General features: G+C 40.5%; 1 protein-coding gene across 1 annotated transcript in view; it reads left to right on the top strand.

Moving 5' to 3' along the window:
• Lypd6 (LY6/PLAUR domain containing 6) overlaps positions 1–22829 on the top strand; it is a 127945-nt gene that overhangs the window by 79059 nt on the left and 26057 nt on the right. Inside the window, exon 2 of the mRNA XM_027420458.2 lies at positions 16632–16820. Within this exon, the coding sequence (XP_027276259.1) occupies positions 16703–16820 (118 nt within the window). The 5' untranslated portion in view covers positions 16632–16702. The remainder of the gene's footprint in view (positions 1–16631; positions 16821–22829) is intronic.

Genomic DNA, 22829 nt, shown 5'->3' with positions numbered 1-22829 from the left:
GAGAGAAACATCATAGAGCTCTGTCATTAACCTACCTTCTCTCCTAGTAAAGAAAGTTCATTGTTACAAACATTAAATATTTCTTTTGCCTTCCTCTGGCCAGGGTCCACTGGTTCTGGCATTTAGAGTGAAACCCTCATTAAGGACAAAAACACAAACTTACAGCCATGGAATGAGGAGCAGGGCCTCAGCAGATGCTGTGTACTCAGGGTGACTTCACTGGATCCAGGATCTTTGCTCCCTGGTCATGGCACTTCTCAAGAGTTTCCCCTGTTATTTATCTACTATGTATTCATTTTAAGTCATATATGCTCATGACACATAAAGGGATCTTTTAAATGTATATGTTGTGAAATAATTAAATCAAGCTGATGGCTATGGACCTGTTACATCACAGACCTATTGGTATGTATGTTGAGAATGTTTGAACTCTGTTTTCTAAGCATTTTACAGGTATCAATATAATATTAGTCTTCCTGCTGATAATAAATTCCTCTTGTCTAACTGGGACCCTGCACCTTGATCAACAGCTACTGGTTCACTCAATCTCCCAAAAGCCCCTGGCAGTCATCATTTTGCTGTCTAGTCTGTGGGTTCCCATTGTTTAGACTATGCTTATACTGAGATCATGCAGTATTTTGTCTTGCTGAGCCAGGCTTCTTTTTCTTGACATAAAGTCTGTTGAGTTTGCTCATGTTGTAATGGATTTTTAGCATCTTTTCTCTTCCCTCTCGTTTCCTGTGTCCTAGTACTAGTAGGTTTATTTAGTAATTGGAAAGATAACAGAAATGTATCCAAGTCTTTATAAAATGTAATGGATTCTGGGTTGTTTGGCTGTGGTACATCAGCAAACATAACCACCTGGCCCAGGAGGCGAAGGAGATAAAATGCTGTTTCATAGGCAGCTGGAAGAGCATGTGGACTGACTGGCTATGCCAGGCTCCTAGTCTCTTCTTCCCACTGCCATCACTGGTGCATCTCAGATGGGACGGGACATGGAAGTCAAGGGACTGAGTTAACCTGAAGCCTTTCATAAAGAGAAGTCATCTCCTGGGGTACAGTACTATTCCCTCAACCCCAGAGATGCATCCCAAGATGCACAGGGGTATCTGAGACCACAGATAGCAGAAAACCCTGTGGTTGATGCCTTTCCATCTTCAACTAAGAACTGTATTTGCTTGGACATAGCATTTATAGTCAGGCGTGACAGCAGAACTCGCAGTTTTCCTTCTTCACAGTTTCATTGATAGAAGATTCATTTTTTCCTGTGGCTCTTGTGAACTTGTGGTATGATATTTTTCCTTGCTTCCTGAAAACTTTGACCAACTCACTTTAAGCAAATGCCTTATGACTTCTCCATGGCATATCTAAATTGATAGAATAGTATTTCTGCACTTTATGGTCCTTATTAAGGAAAAGAAGTATTACTCTGGCCCTGTCATACCAGGAGAGTGCATATGTTCCCAAGATGGCTACTTAGAACATTAGTTCTGCTCCTTAGTTTGTTTGGATTGAGACATTCCTAGAAGCTTAGTTTATTTTCTGTTTTTGCTGCTCTATGTAGATGCGGGTGTATGCACATGAGTGTGTACACACATGTATGTGGAGGCCAGAGGACAACATCAGGTGTCTATCATTCCTTGGGTACCATTCTCCTTGTTTATGATACAGGGTTTCTCATTGGCCTGGAGTTTGTCATATAGGTTAAGCTTGTTCACCAAACTCCAGATCACCTGTCTTGTCCTCCCCAGTACTGAGATTATAATAAGCATATGCACCATACCCAGATGCTTTGGTTTTTTAGTACACAGGTTCTGGGTGTTGAATGCAGATCCTCATACTTGCAAGGCAAGCATTTTATTTATTGGACTATCATTTCAGTACCATACTGCTCCTAAAAGATGTCACCCTTTCCAGGTAGCTTTGTCTATCCCTTCCCAAGAACCTCCAAATTCATTCTTCCTCAGAATTCCTGTAACCTGTCATTCATATGTGTATACTATGAATCAGAATGCATACAAGTTATTCTAATCTTATAGAAGGCAGTTACTGTATTTCGATTATGGTCTCTACAGGATCAGTTCATTCAACAAACCAGATTTCAGATGTGTCCTACCTACTTGGTTCTGGGAAGGTAAAGAGAAGTCAAATGCTGCATAAAAATTGATACCTTTAAGGAGATCATAATCAAGCACGGAAGACAATCACCTTAATAATGATAATATGAGTAGCTAATGATAGTAATTAAAGGAAGCTATCCATAATAACTAAATCCACATTCACATCACATTATGTGATACCCCATTTTAAAGATAAAGAAAGGAAATATTACATGTCCAATGTGATAGTCCTAACCAGTGGTGAACTAAAATTTGAACCCAAGTCTGTCAAAAGAAGAAAAGAAAAGAAAGCCATCTTCCCTTACTGTCCTTCTGCTGTGAAAGAAGCCTCTAACCACTGTGAATAGAGAAAAGCCATACAAGGAAGGAAGAAGGTGCTGATCTTCTTTCTCCCCAAAGACAGGGCTTTCTAAAGGTGACATGTGACTTCAGCCTTAAGCAGAGAACAGAGATTTACCAAAGTGGAAATCTAAAGCCAAGGCATTGAGTAAGAAGCAGTCTGATACACTGGAAATCTTAGGAACTTCTGCCACTTGAACATGTCATGTCAAGGGAGAAGTAGCAGGAGGAAACAGGTCATGGGGGGCCTTGTAGACTTCCTATTTGGCCAGCTCTAACAGCTCCTGTTGCCACTGGAACAGCTACTTCAGTCTCCTCCTCCAAGATCCTTACTCAAAGACAGCTTTGGAATCTTAGGGTTTTCCAGAAGCCTGAATTTGGACTCAGTTATTAGTCTGGTCAGAGCTTGTAAAGCTTTAATGGAATCACTGTGAATCAGAGGTCTGGGGCACCTGTCTCTTGGGTGGTTTGACATCCCTGTGTCTCTCCATCCTATCTCCATCTTTTTTTTTCTTTCAGAAAAGACTTAGGAATATGAATGTTGGTTGAATTTCTGTTGACAGTGCCTGTGATCTGCATCTCAGAGGGTCTGGGAAGGGTTGGTGTAGTCCTGTCACGTTTCCTCTGCTGGTATCTCACATCTTACCTGACCTTGTTCTTGGTTGTGGGGACAGTACATCAAAATCAAATCATGTCATCATCATTGCAGTTATCTTTCGTCCTTCTTCTTCCTCCTCCTCCTCCCCTCCCTCCTCCTCCTCCTTCTCCTACTTGTTTTCATCTTCCTCTTTTCTTCCTTCTTCGTTTTCTTTCTTCTCCTTCTTCCCCCTCTCTTTCCCTCTCTCTCTTACACACACACACACACACACACACACACACACACACACACACACACACACACACACACTGTTATTTTGGGACAGGGTCTTAGAAGGTATCCCAGGGATCCCTTTAACTCACCAACTTTTTGTTTCAGCCTCCCTAGTAATGGGGATTATAGGCGAATGCACTCACACTCACCCTTCATATTCATTCTTGTCTAAATAATTCACAGACCCCCTTAATGCCCTTCTTGAATATTAGTGAATATTGAATGGATGTCAACATTCCTTTTCATGTTATTAGCAGTCTGTCTTCATGGGCACTCTTGTTTGAAGAACAGAATGAATGGTTTTTCTAACAAAGTTAAAGAATTTATGAGGTAGGATGGAAATATTAACCAATACATGATTGATCTGTACCTGCTGCATGGAGGATGCTGAGAGATGAATGGACAGATGAGTGAGGTAGCAAACAGGGAAGATAGCTGAGGTTTGGATAGAAACACAGCACTAAGGAAAAGACAGTGGGACTAGCTCTTGACTCCTTCCATGCAGGCTGTTGGAGTCAGTTTGGATGCCTGGATTTCCTTATCTACCCGAGGCTACTCAGTGATTTTACCCTAAGAAATGAATTGGTTTATCTGTAAAAACAAAACAAAGATGTTCTATTACCAAAGACAGTCTTCTTTTATTAATAACCCCTGCAGCCATTTCTGCTCGAATGGATACTATGCAAAATCTTATTATGTTCTCCTTTGCTACAAAAATGAACTTCTCTAATACTCATTATTTACAAAGACTTCCAAATAAAGTTGCTATATTTTCAAGGAAGGATTACAACCTCAATGATAGGGATGTGGAGTTCATTGTCTAAGTTTATTTGTCTTTATGCTCAGGGTGATGAAATCTTTCCTTCCTTTATGTAACTGTGTTAAGTAGACAAATGTGCTTTAAAAAAAATCACATTACAGGTTAGGAAACCCAACTGTGTCTCCAAAACAATGAAACTAATATTGAGTTGACACAATGGTATGTACCTGAAGGTGTCAGAGACCTGGGGGGTGAGTACTAGCACAATCTGATTCTTAAACATGTCCTTTATCAAATGAGAGGTATGATTAACATTTAGAAGTTAGCTGCTGAGGAATCCAGTTATTTAAAAATAGTGGTTTAGCCACAGAGTTATGATGTAAGACATTAAAAATTACCCTTGGTGGATGGTCATCACTGTGACACATCCCTGTGAAAATCACTTGACAGGAATCCTGATTTCCTTTGTCTTGTGGTTTCAGATGTTTCATGGTCACTGGTGCCATTGTGTCTGGGCTGGTGGTGAGGCAGAGCATCATTAAGGAAGTCTGTGGTGGAGGAGAGCTGATCATTTCCTGGGGACTAGGAAGCACAGAGAGGCAGGTAGGGGTGGGGATGAAGTCTCTCTTCACAGCATGCCTCAGTGCTCTATTTCCTTCAGTGGAGCCCACCTACACAAAATCCATGAATGAGGCCAGAGCTTTCAGGACCCAGTCATTCCCCTAAGGCCCATCTGCTGTCAACCAAGCCTGTCGACATGTACTTTTGCAGACATTTCATATCTAAAATAGAGTACTGGCTGTAACTTTCTTTCCTTTTTTTTTTTTTTTTTCATGAGAAGACAGGAGAGTCTGGTTCTCTCCCCCTATAAGAAATTCCAGAAGGTTTCCCCACATCTATCAAACATGAAACTTCAGTTCATTTTTGAACTTAAACTATGTCAGAGACAAATGGAAGCAATGCTTTGAACAAGAGCTTAGTCAGGATTCCTGGAGCTATGGCAAAACCGTGCTCCATGCAAGGTGGAAGTGAAGACTGAGCATCGCTGCTTTTCAACCCTGGCCAAGAACCAAGGTTACAAGATCATAATGAATAGAGATGAGGTGCATTCTTCATGCTTCTCACTTTACTGTGACAGCTTTTAGGACAGAAGATTTAGCTTTTGAGGAAAGGAAGAGAATTTATGTGAAGAGAAGACCATGCTTTGAAAGGCATTTAAGGAAGGGAATGATATCAGGGTCACAGCCCAGGATTCCTGGGGCTTGCAAGGAAGAGTATACTACACTGTAGTTAGCCCAAAAGAAAGCTTCATTCTTGTTGGTAGATGGGGTTTAGTTAACACAAGGTACAGAAGGAATGTTTGGGGTTGCTTACATACATCAACTTGAAGTTTGAACAGTCAGCGTTGATGAGTGGCAGTTCATAAGGTTCCAGGAGGGATGATAGGGAAGACATAACACACCTCAATCATCCAATAATGCCTTATGAGACCCCATTACCATGCAAATACTCCTTAACTATAAAAAAACTGGTTTAAATTGTGTAACTCATTCCATCAAGTCAGAGAAGGCTGTTTCTTCTTTGGAACCCATGACTAATTGCGCTCCTCATGTGGTTGAAGATTCAAAACACTCAAAATTAGTGGAAGAAAATGAATGTGTCACTCCAAGTGCATTTGAAGATTCCCTTGATAGAGTGCCAAGGTGACTTGCTCTATGCTCAGGAGATGGAAGTGTATGTCTCATAATGCTTGGTTTGGAGGGCTGGAGAGATGACTCAGCAATTAAGATCTTGAGGTAGACTTTGAGAAGACTGGGGTTTGATTCCCAGTATCTACATGGTGGCTTACAACCAGCTGTAATTCCAGTTCAAGGGGGTCTGATAACCTCTTCTGAACTTGTGAGAACAAGAATCACAAGTAGTCCACAGGCATACATGCAGGTAAAACACCCATTCACCTAAAAGAAAATAAAATTTTAAATGTTGGGTTTGTAATGGTTATTTTGAACATAGGAGTATATCTTGTCCTGATTTAATTCCCTGATAACTTCATATTGATTCTAAGTGCCATCTGATGTGTCTGTGTCTTTCAAAGTTCTCTTGGATAAAAATTAAGTGAAACTATGACATAGTTAACATATAGAAAAGACTAAGAAATGATACTCAAACAAAAGAAATTTCCTAACCTCCGCCTATTTCTAAGTAGCTTGAAAAAACATAGTAGGCAGAAGTTGTCCACTGCTCCATTCCTGTGTGGGGAACTCTTTGATTCATTCCTACCCAATTGTTTATAGTTGAAAATGCCTTATCATCAACAAGGAACAAGTGAAACAGCTCCAAGAACAAATTCAGCATCTTCTAATGTGAGATCATATTGCCAGTTGTACTTCCCAGGCATCATCTATCTTTCAGGAACTGGAGCTTTTTTGATGCAATTGACCATTAAATGAATTTGGGACAAAGCAGAAGGGAAGCTTTTCCCTATAACCTTAGCCTGCCAGTGGCTCCAGAAAAAGAAATGCACATTTTTTAAAAGCATTGATTTTTTTGTGCAAATGAATCTTCAGCTCAGATCAGGAATGTGAGAATTTTCCTCCCCATAAGTTGAAAATGAAACATTAGTGTCTATGAAATCCAAAAGAAGCCATCTCTAGCTATTTCTCCATAGTGGGCATTTAAAAAAGCCCTCTCTGCTTTGGCCTTTAGCTGCTTAAACTTAAAGCTGTACTACATTAGACAACAACAACAACAAAAAGCAAACAAACATTAGTTACATAAGAAAATTTAAGTTGGTAGATGGACCCTTTAGGAAGACTCTTGAATTATATCTCTTGGTGGCAAGGAGCAGGAAATACAACTCATTCTCAAACTAACCTGGACAACAGGGGCATCTGTTGGCTGGAAAGTGAGGGTACTGTATTATAAAGGAAGAGTTAAGAATTGCCCCCAACTCAAACTCTGAACATTGTTGGAGTTTTCCCCATCTCTCTAAGCCAGCAATTGTCCTCTTTCAAGTGGAGAGGAGTATAGCATTCACTTATTCCCAGGCTTTATATGTTAGTTTCTTATTCCAGAGAGGACTATTGTCTGTTCTAAAAAAAAAAAAAAAAAAAAAAAAAAAAAAAAACAAAAAAAAAAAAAAAAACACTAATTTGCCTGGTTGGCTCACGTGTCCAGTGTTGAACCCAGCAACAGTTGCTAGTAGCATAGGTCACATGTGCTTAACAGTGCTCCCTAGTGACAGCATGTGATTGAGGTTAGTGTAAACCCATTCCAGTAAGATGGGGGATTTCATAGCAGAACTGGCACTGGATGCCCCCTCAAACTGTCATCATTGCTTTAGCTATTTTTTTTTTTAATGTGGAGAGGATCACACAGAAAGGCAGTGTTTTTGCTTTCTTGGCCTTTGCAGAAATATTCATTCCAGACTAAAGCATTATTCAAATGCTGTATTGTACATCAGTGTGGACCCGTGTAGGAATTTGTTGTCCCAGCTTCTAGGCATTTTTCTTCAGATCACAGTATCTTGGTTCCTTTTGGGGAACCAGTTTCTTACACTGACATTGATGGATTTCACACTGTGCTCTTGTGCCAGAGACAAAGGTCCTCTCTGATTGGAGTGGCAAGTTACCCTACGCAGTTATGGATCCTAGGATGTACCTGTCTCCATGCTTTGGTAAGGCTTTGGGACAGTTGGGCTAGAGGCTCCCTGAGAATGCTGTTGTGGTGGCCACACTTGGGAAGAACCAGAGGAAGAACAAAGGCAAAGGGGGGCTCAAAGCAGAGGAGAAGGATTGAAATTCCCAACAGCAAAGTTAGCAGACTGGTTCAACAGTTAAGGACACAACTGGCTACTGTGCTTTCTTTGTATTGTGCCACCATCATCACTAAGACTGACTACAGATGTCACAGGGCTCTAGCATGATGATACCAGCATTGCCTTCTATGTCAAAGAAGTCTTAAGCATTTTTTAAAAGTCACCATATAATCTGAGCAATTCCCAAACACAAGGACATTGTTACCTTTGATCTAAATATTATATTTAAGTGACTCAGGTCTTGTAAGTACATGCTTTTAGTTTATGCTTTCAGCAGTGGAACTAACTCTTCTGGGTGATTACATCATCATCATCAAACCTTCTGTGCTTATTAAAAATTAAATCAAGACCTATCATGATTTTTTTCAAGCCCCAGAACTCCATTTTGTATTCGTATTGGGCATCTCAAATTTAAATGAATAGCTTCCAGATGCTTTTCAATTTACTTCAGTTCTATACTGCACAGTTGCCTGTGTTCTGACTTGGCACTGACTCTTGTCCTGTAGTGCTTGGGATTTTAGTCAGGGTAACTTATAGAAGTACCAGATTTTCTTCTGCTGCCTGTTTTAAAGAGTGGGAGGATCTTATTTGTGAACTGTACATAAAATAGGAATTAGGGAGTATAGATTTGTGAAACTTATCCTGGGTTAGGGCTCCATCCTTTACATCTGTGACTAGTATAGAAATTCTCCTTTATATTGTCTAGTACCACCCATACTGAGTGCAGCTCTTCTCAGTTGTGTTTTGAGTAGAGAAAACCTGATACATCTCAAAGCACTTGTTTTCCCCCTAATCCAGAATGTAGCAAGTAATCTATTGGAATAAAATCAGCAGTTGAGTAACTCATGCAAAGGTAATTTAGAGCACAAATTCAATCTGTCAGAGAGGTATTAGATTTACAAAAGCTCATAAATAATAAATGAAAGGTCACAGAGCTGTGAAAATGAATGTATACTTCTTCATAAAGCACTGCATTCAGGGAGGGATGGAGCCCAGAGTACATATTCAAATGGAAGCATCATAAAATGGAGACACAATGTCTTTTCTAAATGTCTAGAACAGTCCAAAGGCACAGTGAACTCAGAAGTGACCAGAGTCCTAGAAAAGACCCTTCATATTAATATCTGAGCAATTGTGCCATTAGGAAACTAAAGCACCACCTGGTTCTGAGAATCTGCAGCCCCACTCAGTGGAGTCCACATTCCAGTCACCGTTAGACTAATGGTGAATGCTTGTCAATGTCTTTCATTTTTCCGTTCCTAGAAAAATATTAATAGTCTTTATGATTGATGGAGGGATGTCAGCATTAGGGCTATTAATACCTGGTCCAGCCCATCCTGTTTTTCTCACAAAAAGCAAAGTGGAAAACAGAGCTTTGACCACTACAAGGTAGACAAATTCTTTTACTGTGCATTGTATGTAGGTCTTTCTAGTGCTGAACTGAACTTGACATAGACATTTACAAGGGAACAAAGTCTATATTTGTAAAAAGCAATGTACATATTTCATCATAATTAATTTTTTGTATATTAGAATATTATATCAAGAGAGTGAAAACATCCTGAGTGTGGCAGCTTCTGCCTTTAGCACTTGAGCAGAATCCAGTGGATCTCTGTGAGAGGCCAGCCTGATCTACTTTGGGAGTTCCAGGCCAGCCCAAACTATGTAATAAAACCCTGTTTGTTTGTTTTTTTTAAGAATGTTAGAGAATGTGAAAAAATAATTGATAATCATATGTTGCACCTGAAAATGTCTAGATTCCAGCTATAAGAACTCTCACAGTTTGGCAATGGAGAATCAATAGTCAAGTTAAAAATTGGGTAAATAATTAACTCCAAAGAAGATGTGCAAATGAAAGAAAAGCACATGAAAACAGGTTCAACCTCATTGTTTCCTTGAAAATGCAGATAAATGCAAGAAAATTCCAGTAGATAATAAAGTGCAGAGAGACACACTACATCTGTACTAGGTGGACTATAGTTTGTTTTAAGAAAGAAAAAAGGGCTGGAGAGGATGTGGAGAAAGTGGAAATTAGAGATGTAAGATGGCACAATAGCAATGAGACATTGGCAGTTCACCTCAAAGTTATATCGTGGTACCCTCAAGACCAAGTTTTGGGCAAACACTTAATAAACATTAAAATGTATGTTTGCACCCAGAATTGTATATGGACATTAGTAATAACATTCTTTGTAATATTTAAGAGTGGAAACAATGCAAATAGACACAATCTGATGAATAAACACATGTACAATATTTGTCCAATGAAACATTCAGCCATGAAAATGAGCATCAGCAATACTATAATGGAGATAACCCTTAAAAACATTATGACAACCTGAGGGCATAGGACACAAATGGGCACATACTATACCATTCCACTCACACGAAATCCATAGAGACGTGAGTTAAATTAGTTGTTGTCAGAATATTGGGGGGGGGGAGGAATTGGAAATGACTGCTAATGAGTATAGGACCTTTAAATGGAATGAAAGAAATGTTCTTAACTAGTTAATGATGATCTTGCAACAATGTTAAGAATTATACCAAATATTACTAACTTTATGATATATTAATTTTGTCTCAGTTAAAACCTTAAAGAATAATTGTACATAAAAGTGAAAGTTTCCTTATTAGTCTTTTAAGAACAGTTTCAAGTTGCAACAATGATACATGCCTATTACATTTTTTGAGCAAGCAAAGTGATATTAAGCTTTGGTGTCTTTCTCTTTAGCCTTCTTTCTAATCATCCCTAAGCCTAGGAGAGGCCTCATTTTCCTAAGAAGGGATCAAGTGTCATGAACTGTCAGGAGAATTAAGGTTCAACTACTTAAGAACTTAGGAGTTGTCCATTTGATATCTAAAAATTCATGTCTAAGAAAGGATTGGAATTCTACAAATTTGGAAGCTTTTCATGAACAAATTGGGTCAGAGGACTGCAACTTCCCCTTTTCTGTGTAACATGATGGGTCCTATTATATTTTGGGCCAGCATATTCTAAGGTCCATGTACTGAATGCTTGATTGATAGCCTGTGGCACTACTGGAGGTAATAGAAACTTTGGAATTGGGGTCTGGTGAAAGGAAGTTAAGACACTATGTCTTGATGAAGGTGTGTGGTCCTCCTCCACCACCTTCCCTGGCTACATTAGAGTAAGCAGCTTTCCTCTACGCTCTCCCCACCACGAAGTTCTGTCTTCCTGTGGGCCCTCAAACAACTGTCAGCTGACCATGACTTGAGACCTCCGAAATCACAAATAAGACTTGACCTTATAAACTTCTTATCTCATGGATTCCTTTACAGTAAGAAAACAGGATTAACAGATCTCTGTGGTGAGCAGAATAGTTGCTGTAACTAACTTCATCTGTGATAATCCACCATGAGGAATATGGCTTCATACTCAGGACATGTGTGGAATAAAGATAGTCAGCTGTGTGCTCATTGCCTTCACTGACACCTTGTGTGTAAGCAAAGTATAGTTAAAGCAGTGTGCAAACGTCATGATATGCAGCATAGACCATTGTAGGGAGAGGTTGTGAGGGCAGCACCCAGATGTTTGCTTCATTGGCAGGAGATTACCAGGGCTGCTTGAGCTCCAGCCATACCTCCTCTTCCCTACTGGCTTTGTGCCAGCCTTGGTCACCACAGGACAGATTAGAAGGAGGAAGAAACATAGGGATCCTTATTTGTCTTAGGCATTTTGAGGTGTTACAATGATTTTTTTTTTCTGACTTAGGGAATGTGAAGGTTGAGCAAAGTAAATCTCATTATATTTACTTTTCATTTACAAAACACACTGATTCTGAATAAAACATACGGTAGGAAAAACACTAGGAAATAGCATATTACAACTTGCTGTGTAACATTTGCTATCTTCATAAATGTTTGAGATGGGAAGTAAGTCCATTTTGCCAGTGAGGAAATGGAGGCATAGCATGGTTAAGTAACCAGGCACAAGATTTGTTTTCAAACCGAGGTGACTTGGACATTTTCAACACAGCCTGAGAACTGGAGACTCAGGCTGGGAGGGTAGGCTGACTGAAGCTACATCGGCGTTACATTTAGATGCCATTGTTACATAATGCTTGCTGCAATTGGTGCAAAGAGACTTTTAGGGCAATAACTGGAAGGAAAATCGTGGGAAAGACATGCCACTGGCAGTGCTTGACACATGGGAAGCACTGACATCGACCTGGAGTTGAACACTGAAGAATTCAGGTTGTAAACTAGTCGATATTTCATGTGAAACCAAAACCAATCAACCAGATAGCTTTTCTTTCCATCCGTTCTATGAGCAAAACCAGTGTGGGAAGTTTTCATCTGGGTATTTTAGGTATATGGGCTGAAACACAAAGCTTCAAATCCCACATAAGGCAGTTGTGTAATCTTGAGCAAGTTGTCCTTTGAGCTTGGCTTTCTCATCTATTAAGACAAAAAATGCAATGCACTCTGTGTGTGTGTGTGTGTGTGTGTGTGTGTGTGTGTGTGTGTGTGTGTGTGTTTGTGTGTGGGGGTGGGTGGGTGTGTGTCTGTTTGTAGTAAACACACAAAGAGTTGGGTAGATAGCTCAGTCAATAAAAAGTTTGCTTTACATGCATGAGGATCTGGGTTCAATTTGTAATCCCAGCACTGGGGAGGTGAGTTACAGGCTAACCTGTCAGACACTTTAGCCTACTTAGCAAGTTCAAGGCCAGTGAGAGACTCTGTCTCAAAATAAACAAGGTGAACTGCTCTTGATAAATGACACCCAAGGTTATCCTCTGGCCTTCTTGTGTACCGGCACCGACATGCATACACCTGAACATACACATATATGTGCATGCACAAACACAAAATATTATACAACCGGGTCACTAAACATCTAACAAATAGATGATATTTGCCACGGACAATTTACAGTGAGCTCTGAGAAGTCCCCAAGCATATTAAATAGGACATGAGAGAGCTGTGGCCCTTCTGATGTGTTTCCAGGGCTTGGTGAAGAGCTGGAGTCAGCAAGTGTGTGTGCGCTGGAGCCAAGCAAATGTTTGAAACCTGTCGATGATATTGGTGTTCAAGGAGACTTGTGTAGACAAAATGGATAAGAAAGGACATAGAACTAATTATGCATAACTTTTTTTCACATAATGTTAGATGTCCTGTTCCAGTGGCCATTTGACTTTTGAATTTTTTTGTGTCATAGTCTGTCACATCAGTCAACTTAAGCTGTTGATTAAGCCATATTAAGTTGTTACAATGTGACCATGTTTTTAATTCTAAACATGACAGTCTTATATGGTCCACCATGATATTTCTGTGATAGTCGCTCAAAAATCAAGAAAGAAAATTTTAAAAAAATTTTGACAATCACAAATGTAGTTTTGTGCTTATTTCTGTGGGGAATGTTGTGGTATAAAATTATTTTTAAATTAGTTGTCTTATGTTCCTATAGCTGCTATAATTGCTACAAATTTAGTGGCTTAAAACAACGGATTTTTATTTATTTTTTTCATTTTAATTAGAAAGAAGATTATTTTACATGTCAATCCCAGGTCCCTCTCCCCGCCCAACTAACACCCTACCTATCCCATACTCTTTCTGCTCCCCAGGGAGGGTGAGGCATTCCTTAGGGAGTCTTCAAAATCTGTCATATTCTTTGGCATAGAGCCTAGGCCAAACCCCTTGTGTCTAGGCTCAGGGAGTATCTCTCCATGTGGGATGGGCTCCCAAAGTCCATTCCTATGCTAGGGATAAGTATTTGAACTATTACTGAAGATCCTGTAGATTTTCCAGGTCTCCTCACTGAAAAACACATTCCTGGGGTCTGGATCAGTCTTACGCTGGTATCCCAGCTATCAGTCTGGGGACCAAGAGCTCCCTGTTGTTCAGGTCAGCTGTTTCTGTGGGTTTCACCAGCCTGGTCTGGACCCCTTTTGTCATCACTTGTTCTTCTCTGTACTGGATTCCAGTTCAGTTCAGTTGTTATTTGTGGATGTCTGCTTCTACTTCCACCAGCTGCTGGATGAAGGCTATAGGATGGCATATAAGACAGTTATCAATCTCATTATCAGAAGAGGGCATTTAAGGTAGCCTCTCCTCTGCTGCTTAGATTGTTAGCTGCTGTCATCTTTATAGATCTCCAGACATTTCCCTAGTGCCTGATTTCTCTGTAAACCTAAAATGTCTCCCTCTACTATGGTATCTCCTTTCTTGTTTTCTTCTATTCTTCCCCCCCCTCAACCTTTTCTCCCCTTCTCCTAGTTCCCTCTCCCCTCCCCCCATGCTCCCAATTTGCTCAGGAGATCTTGTCCCTTTCCCCTTCTCTAGGTGACCATGTATGTCTCTCTTGGGGTCCTCCTTGTTTACTAGCTTCTCTGGCAGTGTGGAAAGTAGGCTGGTAATCCTTTGCTCTATGTCTAAAATTCATATGTGAGTGAGTACATACCATGTTTGTCTTTTTGTGACTAGGCTACCTTGCTCAGAATGGCTTCTTCTAGTTCCAACCATTAGCCTACAAATTTCAAGATTCCATTTTTTTCCCACTAAGTAGTACTCCATTGTGTAAATGTACCACATTTTCTCTATCCATTTTTCAGTTGAGGGGCATCTAGGTGGTTTCCAGGTTTTGGCTATTACAAATAATGCTGTGATGAACATAGTTGAACAGATGTCCTTGTTGTAGGAATGTGCTTCTTTTGGGTATATGCCTAAGAGTGGAATTGCTGGATCTTGTGGTAGACTGATTCCTGTTTTCCTGAGGAGTCGCCATACTGATTTCCAAAGTGACTGTACAAGTTGGCACTCCCACCAGCAGTGGAGGAGTGTTCACCTTTTTCCACATCCTCTCCAACATAAACTGTCATTGGTGTTTTTTTTTATTTTAGCCATTCTGACCTAATTGTCTAGAGAGGGAGCATTGTGGCCTCCACTATGGTAAAGCTGGACTGCTACCTCAAGTCAGGGAAGTCCACCACTGACACTTATGTCATTTCTGGTCACATTGTTCAGCTAAGTGTTCCTCCAGTGTTCACCAGTCATATTTATCAGATGGCCTAGCAGCCTGTTCTCATCCTGAATACAAATCTGCTTCAGGAAGCAAAGTACGAACTGCTGGTGAGCCCTGCCCAGCTTGACATGGTTGCATCATCAGGCATCAGAGGGAACTTTGCTTTCCAAACACATTGCCAACTTAAAAAAGTGACCTTACCTGGGTGTGGTGAAGCACACCTTTAATCCCAGCATTCAGGAGGCAGAGGCAGGTAGATCTCTGAGTTTCAGACTAGCCTGATCTACAGAGCTAATTCTAGTACAGCTAGGGATACACAGAGAAACCCTGTCTCTAAAAAGCAAACAAAAAAAGAACATCAAAACATCTGTAAATAATTTTAGCATATTGAGCTCCATTAATGTTTTCCATATCTTGTTCACTATAATATAGTGCTGCTCACTGATAGTGTCCTGTTTGTCATTTTGAAAATGTGCTTATATCCTATGAAGACTTGGGCTGTGGGTGTACTTTTTGTCATCCAGTTTGGTATAATACCACTTTATTGTATATCCTAATATCTTAATAGGTCATATTGCCTTTTCTCTGTTCTGATTCATAATATTTTGGTCATTATTTAGGGTTTTTTTCCACATGGGAATGTAAAAAAATTAAGCTGTTTACAAAATCTTTTTGAATACTTATATAAAATCTATAGGCAGTGTCCAAGTTGCAGGTTTTTAATTAGGTTGAAATAAGTAATTACCTAACTTTGACTCCCTTTAATGAGCAAGAGAGACTATGGAATTTAGAAAAGCCGAATGTGAGACCCTGACTCTTTAGGAAACTAAGGATATAGTGAGAGAGTTGTTTATAGAGGAAACTTTCCCTGCATTCTGAGTGAGCTGAGCAGTCTACACAGGGCTTTACTGTTCTTCATTTTGAGTGAACAAGAATCAGAAGAAAGGGCAGTAGAGGACGGCTTAATTCAAAGTAGCAACTCAATCCCATAATCATCTGGTTTTAGGTGGAACACAACATCTGCTGGTGTTTGAAATGCAGAGTGGAAAGCTGCACTGTGAGAAGCCAGTCCCATCCTTACGTGCTTGACTTGTTCCCTCCAAAAGGGGTAATTGGAGTGGCAACCTCATAGGGCTATTAGAATAAACTGCTTTTTCTTTTTTCTTTTTTCTTTTATCTTTGTTTTGCAAACGCCTTCAACAGTCTTCACCAATAAATGTAGGTTTTGTTTGGGAGATTTCATTGTATTGAGATGGTTTTAGGTTTGGAAGATGTCAGCTTACCTATATTTCTTTTCCAAACTGGAGTTTACCTCCTACAGTTAAGTATGGTGGCTAGACTCAGAAAGGATGCTGTTTGGTTCCTGGTCTTCTACACCTTTATCGAAGAAAAGTTTCTGAGCTTTGCACCTGCCTTATTTTGTTGCTCTCTGGCACATGTCCCCTGGCCTTCTGGCAAAAATAGCTGGATTTCATTAAAATTCAATCTTTCTTGATACCATCTCTGCTGGATATTAGGAAGGATTGCTACCAGTAGGAGCAGCCTGATTAAGAATAGATTCAGGCTGGAATGTTCTAAGTGCTCTAAAATTACCATTTATAAGGTTCACCCCCTTGGCACCTGTTTCCCTGGGCCCAGCGTGCCATCCCTCCCCAGCTCAACTCATTTAACCAACATCAGCTAGGCTGCCTGCTCTGTCTCCTGTTGGATACTAAGATGAGTCTGTGTTCCTGTTTCAGGTGGAGGTCCTCTAACATCGCCTCAAGTGCCCACTTTGAGGCCCTCTGTATGAGTGACACACCGGTCTGCCATGGAACCTAGCCCTGCCCTGGCCTGGCTCCTGCTGCTGAGCCTGCTGGCCGACTGTCTGAAAGCTGCTCAATCCAGAGACTTCACAGTGAAAGACATAATCTACCTCCACCCTTCAAGTAAGACTATTTTCTATTTGCTCTCTTGTCTGAACAAAAAAAAAGGCTTCATTTCTGGCTAGAAAAGAATTGAAGCATGTACCTGGAAAGCAGCCTTATCTTAACACAGGGGAGAATGGGTGATTAAGGCAGGGATGCAGAAGTTAATAAAAGTTGTCTTGCATTTTACCCCCTCCTTTTCATAGGATGTTTGTTTTGTATCTTGGGTTAAATGATGAGATTTGTTTTCTCTGTTCCCTACACATCGCTTTGACTCTGTTTACCTTTTTACTCTATTGGTTCTCAGCCAGATATGGAAGAGAACTGGCCTGTTCCAGGAGGTCAAAGGGAACTGGGCCCATCCCAGGAGGCAGGTTGTTGTGAAGAGATTCAGGGTTAGGGTTAGGGTTAGGGGTTAGGGTTAGGGTTAGGGCATCTTGCCTCAGTTAAAACGTCTTCTTCCCACAACTTCCTATTCCCTGGGCTTCTGGATTTCCCATGGCTCAGAATTCTCCAGGGAGCCACAGTAGTGCAGGTCACTGGCACTAGATCCCTGCCCTCCACTTTCTGTTTGCATATATCAGGGTTCTTCCTTGTGCTTCATATTTTCAGCAACAATTTTGGGTCCCTCTGCTATAGATACCTTGAGACTACACGTTGGTAAACAGTATTGCCATTTCCTCCTTTGGTCCCCATTGCTGTACCTATGTTCTCTTTGGGGTTTTTTCCCACTTCTCTTCGGGTATTGTCCTTGTGGTATGTATCCTGCACTTCAGCTTTTGCCCCAAAGTATATTGTTCGTTTTATGCATCTGCTGCATGACAAGCATTGTGATGGGGTGAAAGGCACATAGGCAATTAAAATGGGGCCCTTTCTTTTGAAGATCACACAATGTGCAAAGAGGAGGCACCTACTTGGACTTCCTCATCCCACAGTCCTTGAATATTTAATTCCTATAGCCTGGGAAATGGCATGTGGGACACCCAGGGGCCGGGAGTACAACTGAACTTGGCTGTCTGCAACTAGGACAGCTGTTCCCTGCACCCCCCCCATGACTTGAAATAAATCCCTGACTTTGTGACCATTACATAGCATAATGCATAGTGAACTTAGCACTGAGCATGAGCTGTAGTATGTTCTCAGGCAATGCAGGTTTATTTCCAACCTGGTAAAATTACACATACACCATAGCATCATTTTAGAGACAGAAAAAACTCTGTACCAGAGACCTGTACCCAATAGACAGGGGAGTAGTTTTCTGCTGTTGTCGTCATTTAGTCAGCCAGCTGTGGATTTTGCACCTTGCCCTCACTGGCAGACTGTCTACTGCACCTGTGCCCTCACTGGCAGACTGTCTGTTGCACCTGTGCCCTCACTGGCAGACTGTCTGTTGCACCTGTGCCCTCACTGGAAGACTGTCTATTGCACCTGTGCCCTCACTGGCAGACTGTCTTTTGCACCTGTGCCCTCACTGTCAGACTGTCCACTGCACCTGTGCCCTCACTGGCAGACTGTCTATTGCACCTGTGCTCTCACTGGCAGACTGTTTCTTGCACCTGTGCCCTCACTGGCAGAGTCTGCATACTGATTACTTGTATAGGAATTTTATCTGACTGCTTAATTAAGGACAAGACTGCATTTTGTCCTTTGCCCCAAACAGCCAGACTTGGCAAGTCAAAGACGCAGGTTTCACCCCCTCAGGAATGAATGTCAAAAGTGATGGCTTCTTTGACTTTCTCTGTCAGCTTTAGTGAGAGACTCAGACCATAAAAATAGTACATCTATGGCCTCTTCTAAAGCTACATAGTAGGTAGGAATTGAAAATCAAAGTGAATGAGTGTATGTAAACCAGGACAAAATACAGTACTTTTTCCTGTGTGGGGTAGCTAATGAGTGCCTGGGGTGAGGAGTCCCTTTTTAGTGTTGTCTTCGAAGGATGAACTTTGACTGTCTGCAGGGGAAATCACTCCTGCTCTTTAGGGAAGCTAGGTAGGATGACATACAACAGTAATCCCTGCACTCAGGAGGCTGAGGTAGGAGAGTTTGAGGGCTGCTTGAGCTACATAGTGAATTCCAGGCCAGTGTGGGCTACAAAGCAATACCTTGTCCCAAATAAAGTACAGTAATGTAATAGGCAGTTTCAGTCATGTGACTGTGTTAACTAAATAGGAATCATGGGCTTTCCTAAGATGATTCTGAAGGGTGAAAATGGTTGAAGAAGTTGTTTCTACCTAGCTTGTGAGCTGTAGCTCTGGATCCCTCACCAGCAGGTCTCCTCACAGGTTGCAAGCAGTGAGAATTCTTGTTGGACTGTAGAACTTGAAACTGTTTTGCCCATGTTGCCTCAGAGTTAACTTCACATTTCTCCAAACTACTTCAGAAATGTTTTGAGTGTGTTTGTTTGCACTTTGGATTTTTAAACAGCTATGGTTCTCTGCCCTTGAGTCCTCGCTCATGCTTAGATGGAGTGATCGCTCTACCAACAAGAAAGTTGCTGTCGAGCATTGGCTATAAAAAATACATGAGGGGAACAGGGGATTAGTTTGATTTTGAATTATTTATACAATTGCCTCACTTTGTAGGTAGAGATATCAGCAGCTTTCTCTGGGTCAGTGAGAGAGTGGATTCTATTAATGTTATATGGCAGAGCACAGCATCTGTCCATGGAAGAATACATGGAGGGTGGTGGGCAGAAAGCTTGAGAACACACAAGTTTTCTATGCCAAAAAAACTCACTGTTCTTAGGGCCAGACAGCTGTCATTGATGGTAACTGGGCTGAGAAAATTCAGCCTCCCCTCACTAATCTCCTTTGCTTTCTGCTTTCCAAATCTTTGAAGTTTTCAAACATTATAAGAAACAAAATTTATGGATTTCGAGCTCTTCCTCCAGAACATTCTATCCAATAATTTGTATATACCTTTCATCCTCGTCTTCTTTCTTTTATTTTAATGTGAGAACTGCTGGGTTTTCTTTCCATTCTCGGGTTAAATCACCCAAATCTAATTACAGTCTCCCCAACAAGAGTTAATATTAAGAGAAATGGAGCTATTTATTCGGTCAAATATCACACAAGAGATTTTAATAAAATGACCATGCCCTGTTCTTGGCCTCTGCTTCTTTCTGTAGAATAGAAAGCACTCTTGGAAAACAATCCAATTTTCCTTTGCATGCGTGTTCTGAGCCCTTCTTAATCATCTGCATCAAAGAGCTATGTCCTTGCAGGGGCTTGCTTATAGCCCACATAGGGAAACAAGGAAGTTTATGCACAGTCCTACAGTTTGTTACATCTTACGGAGTAAGAGGACTGCAAGACAGGTATCAGGAAGTGTCTTCTATTAGAAATTTGCTCATGTCAAAATTATAGCAGCAAGATTTTAGTGGACCAGGACACATAATATTAGATTTTAGAATCTTTATATTTCTATCCATTTTCTAAAACCAGTAGAAACTAATTTGACTAGAGCAGACACATTGCACATCAGCATACATTTTGAAGCATCTGCTTTCACCACATTTCCAGTACTGAAGGTCTTTGTCCAGGCAAAAGTTCCAAGGGGGAAGGGGGAGGCCCGCGGGGGAGGGAGGGAGGCTAAATCTTTCCGGATGCCTTACAAATGAATTATGGAAACTTGAACTATGGCTGACCATGAGAGTTAATGGACAGATTATCTTACAGGAAGTAACTGGGCACTCCACTGTTTCTTTTTTCTTTACAATCACCCTCTCTTGAGGGACCAGGGCCTTATGCCCTGAAATGCAGTGTACTAAGCTTATTAGCTCTGTGATCAAGAGCCAAATTAGATTCATTCACAGCTGGGGCCACCAGGATCTGAAGTCTGCTGGCTCTGGAAGGCTTTGAAGTAATAAAGAAGAAAATAGCACATCTTAGGAACCTCTTTCCCTGTCTTTTAAAAGAGAAATAAACTCTTTATCAGATGTAGTATCAATTAACAAGTTACTGGAGATAGGTGCTCATCTGCTGGCTGACCATATTCAGGTTAAATATTGCCAGAGGGAATAATTTAACCATTTGTATGGTATCATACTGTAGTCAATTAAAAATGAAAATGCTTGTAAAAGCTTGTCAGGAATCAGTGCTATTCATTGATCCCCAGATAAAATATCAACAAGCAGTCTTGTAAACAAATGTTAAGCTACAGAGCTTGAAAATGCAAACAGACATGGATTTATAGGTTTTAAAATAAGACCAACCAGGGGCTGAAGAGACGGCACAGTGGTTCATAACATTGGCTGTTTTCTCACAGTACCCAGGTTCAGTTCCTAGCATCCACATAGCATGTCAGAACCATGTGTAACTCCAGTTTCAGGAGTTGTGACACCCGTTGCTGGCCTCCTCAGATACTAGGCTTTCAAGCAGTACACAACCATACATGCATTCAAAATACTCATACACATAAAATTTTGTAAATAAAATAAATAATTCAAAAAAAAGACTGACCAAAATGGAGAGCGTTTGGTCAATTGCCAGTAACATATGCTGGTAAGATCATTTGGGTATAAATGGCTTGAAGTAAAGATTAATTTCGCTACATACTGTTCTAGCTCATACTTCTCTTCAAATTACAGTGTCCTTGCCTTAATTTCAGAGGAAGGCTTTAGTTATGTGAGAAGTGACAATATTTAATATAATCTGTCATCAGTGGTGTAAAAGAGCATTTTGAAACATTGATTAAATAATCCAAATTTGGGAATACCACAACTTATTAGTGTTTGATTCTTAGTAACTTTCTTCTTGGAGCAGTTGAGTGGTCATTATTCAAAGGTTTTTTTTTTTTTTTTCTTACCTCTTTGATGGGAAAGTTTCCAGGAATAACTAACCCAACAAGCGAGCCAAAAATTGTTTTGGCTACAGAGACAGACAGATAAAATTGGATATTCCAGGGAATTAAATGTGTGGAGTGAAGTGGTGCAGCTAGCTTGCAATCACAAACCTCAGTGACTATGAAGAACGTTGTTTGAAAAATGCTGGTTTGGGCAAAACTTTTGTATTTGTTTTTTTCAAAGCTCTGATTGCATTATTCTACTTGACATTTTACAAGCTATTTTAAATTTTTACCTCTTAAAGTGATTCATATGTTAAATATTTGAAGGTTAAGAGTGGGGCTGTTTTTAATGTAACAAGCCAGCATAGTTTCCTAGAATGGTTATATGACTTTTCTCATAGTGATATTTGGAAAATAAAAATCTATTAAAATGTTCAAGTTTATGTAACATCGAGGGGCTTTAGACTTTGAGACTCTTATTTTGTTTGTTTGTTTTTAATTCCAACACAGATTCATTCAATTAAAATATGAAAGACTTTTCTAGGTGCCAAAAGGGGGGTATATTAATTACTGTGTATGCTTCACAAGAATATTTCCTTCACCTTCTGTAATGTGACAGGAAAATATTTTCCTGTGGTGCATTTCCTTCCTGGGACTAAGTGGGTGTCTCTAGGCTTTTTCCATCATTTTAGGAGATAACCCATACCCTTATTTTTAACCTATTTGCAAATTTGAATTACCAGCTAGTAGGAGAAACATGGGACTCTTATGTGGGCCCGTGGAAAGGTGTACTGACTCATCCTTTGTAGGCAGTCCACAGCTTCCAACCATGTCCAGGTACCATCATCACAGTCCATTCTCTGAAATATTTCAGGCAAGTATGTGAATGGGCAGGTATTCTGGGCAAGGAGAAAAATCAAAGCTTTATCTGGACCATAATTCTGGCCTTAAGCTGCTGCCTCCTCCTTCATTTCTTTTTGATAGCATACCTAATTGGTTCCATGTGGGCCATGCAATTTACTGTGAGATGATTATTTCCGCCAGTGAGATCCTCCGGCTCATCCATCTGCAAGAGAAAGCTGTTGGCTCCAGCAGATGAACTGTTTAAGTGTCTGCAGCTTTCAACTAGGCCAGGTAGTGTTACAAAAATTTAAAAAATGCTCAGGATTTGTTTAGAAAAGGCAGAGATCTAAATCACAATGCCAGCAGAGGATTCCAGGTAAGAGGCAGTGGAAAGCACAAGAG

The sequence above is a fragment of the Cricetulus griseus genome, chromosome 6 (assembly GCF_003668045.3).
Source record: "Cricetulus griseus strain 17A/GY chromosome 6, alternate assembly CriGri-PICRH-1.0, whole genome shotgun sequence".
NCBI lineage: Eukaryota > Metazoa > Chordata > Mammalia > Rodentia > Cricetidae > Cricetulus > Cricetulus griseus.
Note: the sequence above shows the minus strand (reverse complement) of the source record. Positions and strands in the feature narration are given on the sequence as shown.